The sequence below is a fragment of the Lontra canadensis genome, unplaced genomic scaffold (genome assembly GCF_010015895.1).
Source record: "Lontra canadensis isolate GAN:19392208 unplaced genomic scaffold, GSC_riverotter_1.0 scaffold38, whole genome shotgun sequence".
In the NCBI taxonomy this organism is placed as follows: Eukaryota; Metazoa; Chordata; class Mammalia; order Carnivora; family Mustelidae; genus Lontra; species Lontra canadensis.
The window spans coordinates 13,909,543-13,921,802 of NW_022631032.1; the positions used below are offsets into that span (position 1 = coordinate 13,909,543).

The 12,260-nt window shown below is 47.7% G+C and overlaps 1 protein-coding gene across 1 annotated transcript in view; it reads left to right on the forward strand.

Moving 5' to 3' along the window:
- Positions 1–12,260, forward strand: part of SLCO2A1 (solute carrier organic anion transporter family member 2A1) — a 77,048-nt gene that overhangs the window by 34,380 nt on the left and 30,408 nt on the right. Inside the window, exons 2-3 of the mRNA XM_032869667.1 lie at positions 1,761–1,898; positions 7,383–7,545. Of these exons, the coding sequence (XP_032725558.1) occupies positions 1,761–1,898; positions 7,383–7,545 (301 nt within the window). The remainder of the gene's footprint in view (positions 1–1,760; positions 1,899–7,382; positions 7,546–12,260) is intronic.

Here is a 12,260-nt window from a genome sequence, read left to right on the forward strand (position 1 = left end):
GGGTTGGGCCTGACTTCTAGATTTCAAAGACACCACCACCTCCCACCAGGTGGTTATGGATCAAAACTGAGTTAAGAGCCACCAATTTAGCCCAATTACCTCACAGGGAAATCTGGGGCCCAAGAGGGCGGGAACTGGCTAAGGGAGCTCGGTGGAGGGACAGGCAGCCCTAGACTGGTCCACTCCAGGCATCTCCAGTGCCTGGCCTCTAAGCCCAGAGGGCCGACTGTGTGCAGGATGCTGGGCAGGCACGTGGGATCCCCCTCTCTGGACTTCAGTTTCCCCGTTTGTAAAACACAGGGGACTAGTTTTCAAAAACACCTTTATTATAAAATCTCAAGAATGCCAGTACATGAGGGGAAGCAGAGCAAAGTCTCCCTAGGGAGGCAGGGAGGGAGTGCTCCCTCCCCCTGCAGATGGGCAGGCTTCCTTCTGTCCCTGGTGAGGAGCTAGGTGGCCGTGGGCTCAGGCAAGAGGCAGTCGGGAGAGGCATGTGGTTTTGTGGGTGTAACGGCCTCCTTGGGTTTGGAAACCGTGAGTCCGATGCATGGGCAGGCAGCCAGTGCCGGGCCCTGTCAGAAGCCCCAGGCTGGCCTCACAAAGGCTCTGCCCTGGCAGGTAGGAGAGGGAAAGTCAGCTCTGATCCCACAGCCTGGAGAGAGGCCCCTGCACATGGGGTGGGCTCAGCTGTGCAAGGAAACGGAAATGAAGGTGGAGCCCCAATAGCTGTGCTAAGATGCCAGGCCTTCAATTAAGAGAAGAACTTTGGCAGGCCATGAAACGTAAGGGCACCCCACCCTTCCCTGAAGGAAAAGTACAGTCTCCAGAAAGGGGCACCTCACAGGGGAGCTCAGGGATGTGGGGCTCCTGGCTCTGAGCTTGCTTTGGCCCAGCACACCAGCCGAGAACCCAGGAAATCCCAGAGCTCAGCCTGGAGCCAACTCCAGATGCTACAAACTGCTGTCCACCCTCACAGCTGTGTATCTGTCCCATCAACCCAAAACTCACATTCACATTCACTCAGACCCACAGGGACAGGCTTATGGGGCGGGGTGGGATGCAGGGACAATGTCCTGGGGCCTTCCCGGGACCCCTATCATCCATGCAAGAGAAGCAAGCACAACCAGAGACACCCCAGATGAGAAGTGGACTGGGGGGGTGTAGCCATTCAAACCAGGTGGTTTGTGCCATCACGGTGAATTAGAGGTGAGCCTCAGAGAATGGGTGCTGATGCTGGAGAGGGGAATGGAGGACAGGTCAAGAGGAGTGAAGCAATGTGACCCAGGGCTTGTTGTGCCCCTGGGAGTGAGCTGCACTGGCTGGAGAGTCACCTCCAGGCCTCCCAGGACACTGGAGGGAGGGCAAAGCAGTGCCCGCTGGGCTCAGTGGTGCAGTGAGGGCACTCCCCAGTGCTAAGTGCCCTGGATGTGGGGCTGGTGAGTCAGGCCCCTGCCTTGGGGGTGCTTCTCCAGCACCGTGGTCCTGCAGGGCCGTTTATGCTGACCGGATGTGAATGGCAGGAATGAAGGGAATAGTGGACGGCACTGAGCCAGTCCTTGGAGTGGGGTATAAATCATGGATGTAACCATGATACTGTTTCACCCTCAAGACCATCCCATGGTGGGAGTGTTCCCACGTAACAGTTGAGGAAACAGGCCAGACTGCTAGCCTCCCTGCTCCGAGGTCCCACAGTGAAAGGCCAAGGTCGTGGCCGGGGCTGGGTATCTGGAGGCCTCAGTAGCCCGTGTCTCCTCCCACAGGTGTTCGTGCTCTGCCACGGCCTCCTGCAGCTCTGCCAGCTCCTCTACAGCGCCTACTTCAAGAGCTGCCTCACCACCATTGAGAAGCGCTTTGGGCTCTCCAGTTCCTCCTCGGGGCTCATTTCCAGCTTGAATGAGGTAAGCAGGAGGTTCTGGTCCCTCAGACCCCACTTGTGCACACCCATCCCAATCCAGAGTTCAACTGGGGGCTCTGGGAGGGGCAGGGGAACGGGGAGCTGGGAGGTACACATGGGGACTAGGGACTGCTAGATGGGGCCGGTGTGGTGGCAGCTGCATTTCCTGAGGTTTCCCTGCACTGGGCACTGAGCAAAGAGCCTCTGGCAGCGCCGGACTCTGGGGCGCAGTCACTGAAGCCCTGTGAGCAAGTGCTCTCCTCGCCCCACCCGGCAGATGCGGGCACTGGGGCTGAGTGTGTGCCGTGGCTTGCCCCGGCTGTGTTGGGCCGTCTGCCTCCCAACTCTGCGTCTATCTCATTGAGTTCTGTGACCAGGCACAAGGTTACGTGGCCTCTGCTCATCCATGGTCCACGGGTAGATGAGTCTTAGGCGTGCGGGTGGAGGAGCAGCCCCGGGCCCCGTAGCTCCTGTCTTAGGAGGATCACAGGAGCCAGAGCCCCACAGTGGCCTTGACTTCCATACAAGGTCAGCTCTCTGTGACGTCCAGGCAATGGGGATTTCACACTGTCCCTCAGTGACCGCATATCAGAGTTAGAGGAAGATGGGGTGGCCCCAGAGATCAGTAGTGGGAGGTCAGAGGGCAGGGTCAGCTGGGAGTCACTGGAAACCAGGGAGGAAGAGGCAGAGGAGAGCCCCCTCTGTTGTGGTTGCAACGCTGGTCATTCCACGTGAAGCGATGGGTCTCCCTGGCCTGGCTTCTCTCTTCTCTTTCCACAAGGCCCACTCTTTTGGGGTGGAGGCATGGCCTCTACCTCCCAGAGCAGAATTCCATCTTCCCTTAGTGAAAATTCAGGTTGATGTAGTAATTTAAAGCCTGGCCTCCACCAGGCCAGCTTCTAAGACAGAGCCATAAAAAAAAGGTGGGGGGTGCTTCTAGCTGGCCCCTTTCTATTTCCCCATCCCCAATCCTGCTCCCAGCTGGAAACGCTCCTTTGCCCTTTACTCCTTCACTCTCAGTGGCCTACACAGCAGTGCCCTCAAGAGCCCCTGCCCTGGGCCAGATCCCCCTCGAGGTCCTAGGAGTGGGGGCATCTCTGCCTAGCCGTGGTTCTAGATGAGGAAGCTTACAGCTAAAGCCTGATTGCCCCATCGAGGCTGGCCACAGCCACACATACAGGGCAGCCAGCGTCCGAGCCCAGGTCTGGCTGATGGCCCCCATGCTAAGGCCCCCCTCTGAACCCCAACCCACTGCTTCTACCAGTCCTCCTCACTCCCTTGTCCACAGCCCTGCTCTGCCCCAAATCCTCTCCTGCAAACACATGGCCAGAATCTCTGTACACACTCCCCAACTTGGGTTGTCTCTGCACCTGGGACGTGCAGGTACTTGCCCAGCTGCAGCCCTGTGGCCCATCAGTCACTCCTGCTGGCCTCAAGCCCTCTCCTCTGAGCTCCCTCCCAGAGCCACTGCTTCCTGTCTATGTTTGTGTGTTTTAGTGTGTGTGTATGTGTGTGTGTGTACACGTGTGTCTCTGTCTGTGCATCTGTGTCTCGGCTTCCTGGTGATGCCTCCACATAGGCTGTGCTCCTGCCACTCGGCCAGCTCCCGCACAACGTGGATCACAGCACAGGGACCTGGCACCCCTCCACGGACTGCCCCTCCTTGGGCTGGCCTATGACTTTAATAATGCCCCTGGCACACATCATCCTCACTCATGGAGGGGAGACAGAATCTCTGACATTTGGGTCACTGCAGTCCTATCCCTAGCAGGTGTCACTAATCAACCACAGTCGTCTTTCCAGCTGAGTCCAGATTCTGACTCTTCTCAACACAGTGTTCTAAGCACACTGCTACTCAGTGTCATATTAGAATCAAGCTGCTGCCCAGTCTCAGAGCTTTCCAGGCTGATGGGTGAGTGAAGGGGAGAGGAGGGCTGGGTACAAAGGGCCAGCAGCAGGATGAGGAGCTTGGCTGATGGGAGAAGACACAAGCATCTTGCCCAGTGAAGCGGCCGCTTCTCCTGCCCACTGCTAAAGGCCAGGCCAGAGCAGACAAAATCAGAGGGAGCCCTCGAGGCCCCATCCTTAATGCCTCCCACCAGTTTGCCTGGGGCCCCCTGGATTGGGGACACTGATGGGCATGGATGTGTTACAGTGGAGCTTGGGTTGTAGAGGGGCTGAGAGGCTGAGGCATGGACTATAGAGGCCCTCCTCTCCTCAGCTAGAACAGCTTCACGTATATCTATAAAATGATATATTATATTGTGTCATATCATATTATATTACATTGTACCATATAGCATAATATATGTTTGTTATGTTATGTTTATGTTATGTTATGTTATGCTATGTTATGTTATATTACGTTAAAACTGTTTTTGCAAAGGGACTCCACTGCTGAAGAAAAGTTTGGAGACCAAGGACTTAAGCCAGCATCAGCCGTAACAGCTGTGGAGGTCCTACTTCCCGCTGAGAAACGAGCACATGCCCTGGGAGTGCTGGAAGGGCCAGTCCAGATGGGTAGGGCCTGGGTGCCCCAGGTCTTCCTCCCCCTTTGGGGCACTCTGCCATCCCTCACCCAGACCTTTTAAAGTCCGCTTCAGTTAGCTTAGCTGGTATAGTCCGACACAATCATGTCTTTAAAAAATGATAGAGAAATAAGAACATGGGGAGATAAAATCTAAGAAGCTTAAGAATAATGCTTTGCTTCCAGGAATGCGTTTCAGAATCTCCTAGAATGATATCTGGCCAGAGGCTGGAGCAACCCCCTGGATCAGGCTGGGTTACTCCCCTCCCCACACACACCTTCATTCCCCCTTTCTGTGTGTTTTATAAACAATCTTACTCTTGGTGACAAAGGAGGGGTCTTCTGGGCAACTGTGTCCTCTTGAAAAAGCCTATCATTTGTTCATTCATTCACTTATTCAACAAATATTTCAAAAGCCCCAGCTATATGTCAAACACTGCTCTAGGCACGGGGAGGCAGGAATGAACAGACAAACTCTCTGCTCATATATCCTTCTAGTGATAAATGTAACATTTGTTTATAGAAATAAATAAAACTTGGTAGATCAGACTACAACAAGTGCCATGAAGAAAAATAAAGTCATGGAGGGCCGTGGCGGCTATATTTGAAATAACTATTTAAATTATAAAAATATTTAAATAGAACTTAAATTATAAGTGGTATTTAATTATTATAAAGATAAGTTATACTTACCTCCTTTTTATTGAGATATAATTGACATTCAATATGGTATTAGTTTCAGGTATGCAACATAACGATTGGACCTTTGTATATATTGCAAGACGATCTCCACAATGAGTCTAGTTAACATCCAGGACCTCACGTAGTTACAACATTTTTTTCTTCTGATGAGAATTTTTAAGATCTACTCTCTCGGCCACTTTCAAATAAAGAGGACAGAGTTATTAACTGTCGTCACCATGCTTGACATCACATCCCAGTACTTACTTCTTTTATAGTTGGGATTTTGTACCTTTTGAGGACCTTCACCCATTTCATCCACCGCCACCCCTTCATTTTTCAGAGAAGCCCTTCATGAAAAGTTTCCATCTGAGCATAGGTCTAAAGTAGGTTAGATGTCCAGGAGCCCTGTGGACAAGTAAGAGAAAGGGGCAGCAAGTACAAAGGCCCTGAGGAGGGTGCATGTGTGCAGCTAGGAGAGCAGCTGGAGGCAGAGAGCAGCTGGGGCGGAGTGAAGGGGAGGGATGGAGGAGAGCAGATCAGAGCCTTCATGGGGGAGGGGAACTGGCTCTGTAGGGCTGTGGAGGCTCTGGGGCAGATTTTGCCTTTACTGTTTGGGGTTTGAACAGAGGGAAAGTGGCCTGAGGTGTCAGCAGGACCACTCTGGCTGCTGGGTGGAGAACAGGCTACAGGGAGGCAAGAGTGGAGGCAGGGGGCCCAGGGAGGAGGCCGCTGTGAGAAGTTCAGGGAGGAGACGGCAACGGCTCAGACCAGGAGGTAGTGAGAGAGGTGGAGAGAAGCAGCTTCCAGGTGGTCATTGAAGGTCCATTCAGTGGGCTAGCTGACGGCAGCATGTGGCTGATGAAAGAGCCGTCAGCGATGATGCTCAGGTGTTTTGTTGAGCCATTGGTAGGATGCAGGTGCCGTTTACGGAGATGAAGAGGACTGGGGTGGGAGCCCAGGTTTTCAGGTAGGTGAGGAGGCATGAGGTTTGGGTGTGCTAAGCCTGTGAGAATTAGGAGCACACACAGAACATGGAAAGCCATGGGACCAGATGAGCTCACCAAGACAAGAGCGGAGGTTCAGGGCCTGAGTTGGGAGAGCTGAGAGCTCAGGGAGGCAAGGAGAGACCAGCCAAGGAAAGGGAGAAGGAACAACCAGGGGAAGAAAACTAGAAGTGGTGTCCAGGAAACTCAGTGAAGGAAATGTTTCAGGAAGGAATGGTTCCCTGAATCACATGGTGCTGAGAGGTCAAGTAAGAAAACTGAGATGTGGCCAGTTGATGATCTTGGTAAGAGCCACATACCAAGACTCTGGCTCCTATTTCCTGAGACAGGTGCACCTGCTTTTCCAGCCAGAAGGAGACCGTGGTGTGAATGGGGCAGGGCTGTGGGTACTGACATTCAGGGCTCCTCCAGTCCAGAGGAGCTTACGTTCTGGGCCAGAGGATCATCTCTTTGGACAGAGTTGTAGTCAGAAGATCTGCCCACACTCGGTTTTATCATTTAAGACTTTGCTCCTTAAGCCGAGCCTTCACTTCCCTTCCCTGGCTCAGGTGGGGCTCAGAGACCACACATTCCAGGGAGCACCAAGAACGTGGAGTTACTGATGTTTAGAGCTGGGAAGGAGCTTGGGGTGTCTTAGTCCTCCTCCCTCACTGACAGGAGTGGAAGTAAGCCCAAGGAGGGCCAGGGCCAGGTCAGTAGCAGAGTTGTGGGGCAGAAACCTGCTTCTCTAAGTGGCAGTAGACCAGTCCAGTTAACACTGGCTGCTTTAAACTCGGGCAGTCCCTAACCTCATAGCCAGGGCAAGTTACCCACTATTCTGAGTCCCACTGTTGTCACAAAAAGAGAGTTGTTGCTTGAGGAAATGAGATAGTACACGTTGCTTGGTGGTTTTTCTGATTACTCAGCCAGTGTCCCTAGGGCATTTAGTCAGTGTGTACTATTCCTAGGAGCCAGCTGGAACTGGAAGCTTCCTGGGACTTTGCCCCAAGAGGTTTGGGCCTAAGATGGTTGAAATTTAGGCTATGAAGTTTTCATGGTCCCTAGGTACTTTCCTTTGTCTAGTCCAAGAGGCTGAGGCTGGGAAGGGATTCTGACAATAGGGGAGAGCTGAATCAGCATATCCTGGGCCCACTGTGGGGCTCTCTGAGTGAGGCTGACACAAGGTGGCCTCTTACATCCCTATTTTTCCTGGGCCAGGTACAATCAAGTCTTCCCTGTGTGTGAGTAGGCACGAAGGCTCAGGCCTCACTCGGCCCCTCTGCTCTCTCTGCAGATCAGCAACGCCATCCTCATCATCTTCGTCAGCTACTTTGGCAGCCGGGTGCACCGTCCACGGCTGATCGGCATTGGGGGTCTCCTCCTAGCTTTGGGTGCTTTCGTCCTCACCCTCCCACACTTCCTCTCAGAGCCCTACCAGTACACCATGGCCAGCGTTGGTGAGTGGGCCCCAACCCCTGCTTCAAGGGAATGAGGAAGGAGTGGGCATCTCGCCAAAGTTGGTGGGGATGCTTCTGGGGAAGTGGGTACCACTCTAGGGCCATGCTGTCCTCTCCCACCAGAAAGAGTCCTTGGCTTTTATTGTTTTACTTCTCCCCAAAGCACACCTGAAAGTGAAAACATACAGAATTATGCAGAGCTTTGGAGCAGTCCTGACTTGCTGAGGTCACAGCGTACAGCAGGTGGCTTGCCTCCCCCGTGATTCCTCATACTTCCCTCTGCTTCCTGCAAGGAATGGTCTGGTGCACGCAAGTGGGGATGCTTTCGAGCAGTGCCTGTAATGGGCTTGGCAAAGGGTCAAAGCTTTGCCCACGATGAGATCTGTGGATTTTCTGCATGTTCAATCATGTGTTTAGTACTTCCTGAAATTTGTATGTTCGTCCGTCATTCTTTATGTTACAATACACTTAAACTGTGATCTCATTTGATTCTCCTGGACACCTGCGAAAGGGAGAGAAAAGGTCTAAGATGAGAACTTGGCACTCAAAGTTGTTCAGTAACTTCCCCAAGGGCACCAGTCAGTTAGGGAGAGACAGACTCAGGTCTCCCGATTCTTAGACAAGTAGCCCCTTCTGTAACACAGTCTCTGATTCTTAGTGATATGCCCTGTGGTAGGGAGACATGTATGAGGATTTTACCTAGGTAATAAACAAGGAATTAAGTAACATGAAATTGCCTGGTGAGGGTTCCCTTTTCTTTGAAAAAATATTTTATTTTTTAATATGAAAAAATCAAAATATAGCCAAGTAAAGAAAATAATACAACAAACACTTAAACATACTGATCATTAAGATTTATCAGTTTTCCTTCAGATGCCTCTTTTCTTCTTTCCACTTTTTTCTTTTAACAGCTTTATTGAGACGTAATTCACACACCATACAGCTCACCCATTTAAGGTATACAGCCCAGGGTTTTGGTATATTATGGTTTTGGGGTGTGTGTGTGTGTGTGTGTTTCTGTGTTTTCAAGTAGGCTTCACACCATAGGGCTTGAAGTCATGACCCTGAGATCAAGACCTAAACTGAGATTAAGAGTCAGAGGCTTAACCAACTAAGTCACCCAGGAGCCCCTCTCATGTTATTTTTTAATTGTGGTAAAGTATATATAGTATATATAAAGCATAAATGTTGGGACACCTGGGTGGCTCAGTCAGTTAAGCATCTGCCTTTGGTTCAGGTCATGATCCTAGAGTCTTGGGAATAAGCCCATGTTGGGCTCACTGCTCAGTGAGGAGTTCACTTCTGCCTCTACTCTTTCTCCCGACTCATGCTCTCTCTCTCTGTCTGAAATAAATAAAATCTTAAAAAGAAAACATAAAAATTGCCATCTTAACTAGGAAGTATACATTCAGAGGCATTAATTATATTCACAATACTTTGCAACTATCACCGCTATTTCCAATTTTTTTTCATCAATTCCAAACAGATACTGTACCCATTAAGTAGTAACTCTCCACTCCTCTCTCTCCCCAGCATCTGGTTATTTCTAATTTGCTTTCTGTGAGTTTGCCCATTCTAGATATTTCATGTAAGTGGAATCATACAATATATGTCCTTTTGTATCTAGCTTATTCCATTTTGCAAATATTTTCTCCCAGGTCTTAGCTTATCTTTTACATTCTTTTAAAACTGTCATTTGCAAAGCAAAAGTTTTTCATTTTGATGAAATACAACTTATAATTCTTTTTTCTTTAATAGATCATGCTTTTGGTACACATTTAAGAACTCTTTGATTAGTTCCAGGTCAGGAAGATTTTCTCCTATACATGTTTTTTTTTTTTTTCCTTAAGTTTTATAGCTTCCCACTTACATTTAGATCTATGATTAATTTGAGTTAATTTTCTATAAGATTCTTTTTCTTCTTATTGCATATGGATGTTAAATTGTTTTAGCATCATTCACCAAAAAGATTATCTTTTGGGGTACCTGGGTGGCTCAGTCAGTTAAGCTGCCTTTAGCTTAGGTCATGATCCCAGGGTCCTGGGATCAAGCCCTGCATTGAGCTCCCTACTCAGTCAGGAGCCTGCTTCTCCCTTGCCTGGTGTCCCCTCTGCTTGTGCTCTCTCTCTCAAATAAATAAATCAAATCTAAAAAAAAAAAAAAAAAGACTACCTTTTCTCCACTTAAAATTTTTACATCGTTATTAAAAATCAATTGATTATACTCGTGTGGGTCTTTTTCTAGACTTTCTGTTCTTTTCCATTAGTCTCTGTGTCTGTTCTTTCCCACTCTCACACTGTCATGATTACTGTAACTTCGTAGTTGAGACTTAAAATTGGGTACTATGGTTCCTCTAACTTTCTTCTTTTTCAAAATTGTTTTATCTATTCTTATTCATTTGCCTCCCCATAAAAACTTTATCATCAGCTTGTCTCTACCTTAAAAAATGCTTCTGGAATTTTTATTTAGAATTGCATTAAATTCATAGATCAGTTTGGAGATACTGGACATGTTTATGGAGTCTGCCAGTCCATGAACACAGTATGCCTCACCCTTGCCCTTACATTTTAACACTGATCTATGACTTCACAATCCCTAAAGCTGATGAATGTCTTTATTCTCCAACAGAACAAAGTAAGGGTGCTGAGATGTTTTACTACTCACTGTCCTCTTCCATCTTCCATGTTTTGTTGACCCATACTTCCGTTCTGCCTGTCTTTTTTTTTTTAAGATTTTATTTATTTATTTGACAGAGAGAGATCACAAGTAGGTAGATAGGCAGGCAGAGAGAGAGAGGAGAAAGCAGGCTCCCTGCCAAGCAGAGAGCCCGATGTGGGACTCGATCCCAGGACCCTGAGATCATGACCTGAGCCGAAGGCAGAGGCTCAACCCACTTAGCCATCCAGGAGCCCCCGTTCTGCCTGTCTTTAACCTCCCCCTAGTACCCATTATTATTATAGTCACTGTGAATTATAAATAAGTCAGCACTTACATGTATTTACCTACAAGTGTACTGGTTTATTTGCTCACAATTGCTTCTGGCATTTCACCTACCCTTGTTGATTTAATTTCCTTTCTCCTGAAATATATTCATTAGCATTACTTGCAGGTGGGCCCATGAATGAGAAAATCTCTAAGTCTGTCTGAAAATGTCAGTTTTATCCTTGTCCTTGCATTATGGTTTGGCTGCAAGCAGGGTTTTAAATTCATAGTTATTTCCTCTCAGTGATTTGAAGGTAACATGCCTCTGTCTTCTGGCTCCTCTTATTGGTATTAGGAGTTCTCCATCAGTCTCAACATCATCCTTTCTGGGAATCCCATTTTTTCTCTCCAGTTGACTTTGATTGTCTCTCTTCTTTGTGGTCTTGCATGTCTACCATATGGTGTCTCAGTATAGGTTAATTTTTACTTACCTGTTTAGAAGTTCAATGTGCTATTATTTCTTTTGAAAATTAAGGTTTTCCTTTGGTTCTGAAAAACTCTCAGCCAAAAATGTTCCTGATATTGCATAACCCTATTTTCTCCATTCTTTCCTCTAAAAATCCATGTACTGTATTAGATATAAAAATATAGAAAATATATGTAAACGTATATAATATATAGCATATTATATATAATACATTAATGCATATGTTACAAAATGTGTTATACATAACATGTTTTGATGTCTGGTCTCCTGGTCTCTTGTTTTTCATAGTTTTGAGTGCTTAATTCATCTAAGTTGCCTCCTGGGTGATTTCCTCATGTACGTCTTCCTGCTCACTTAGTCTCCCTCCAGCTCTCTTAATCTGATTCAGCTCATGCTCTACGTTGTACATTTTAATGGCTCTATATATTTTGTTAATTTCTAAAGTTATGTTCGTTTTTCAAATATCTCTGCCCTATTTTATGATTTTTTATATTGTCTTATGATTCCTATTTTTCCTCTGGTCTCTTCAATTATTTTAAACGTATTTATTTTATATAGTCTTTTTCAGTTGGCTCCCCTTAGCTAAAGTTTTGGGAATGCGAATCCTCCCGTGTTTTGTGTTTGCTTGCTCTTGTTCATGGTGGATTATTTTCCATATGTTTTATAATGTTTGGCTGTGGGATCATTTGCAGTGGGATTTTTTTCCCGTGTAGAAATTTTGTGTGGTCTGTGTTGGGGAAATAGCCTTACAAAGTGGTTTTGCATTTGCATTCACTCAGCACCCCAGGAACAATGCTGCTTTGGAGCTAATTTTATGATAGTTTATTGGCTTGGGATAAACTTGTACATGTTTTGAAGGATGTAAGAAGTGGCAGTGCTTTTGTGATGGGCAGCAATGGTAGGCCCAGTCCACAAATGCTCATCCTTGGCCCACTGTATTGGAGCTAAAGATGTCTGAGGATAAATGAGCCACCAAAGGATGTGTTAAGGGAATAACTGATTCTGATTCTTCTTTACCTATTTACTTAAATGTCAGGCTTGGATTTTTTGTATGTTTTTTTTTTTGTTTTTTTTTTTTGGTCATATCTAGAGGTCAGGTTCAAGAGTTGAATCACTTAGAATGATAAAAAGGATTCCCTTTTTTTTTCCCAGACTTTATTTATTTATTTGAGAGAGAAAGAATATGCACATGAGCTGGGGGGTGGGCAGAGGGAGAAAGAGAAGCAGACTCCCTATTGAGCGAGGAGCCCCGCATGGGACTTGATCCCATGTGACCCCAAGATCCCGACCTGAGCCAAAGGCAGAT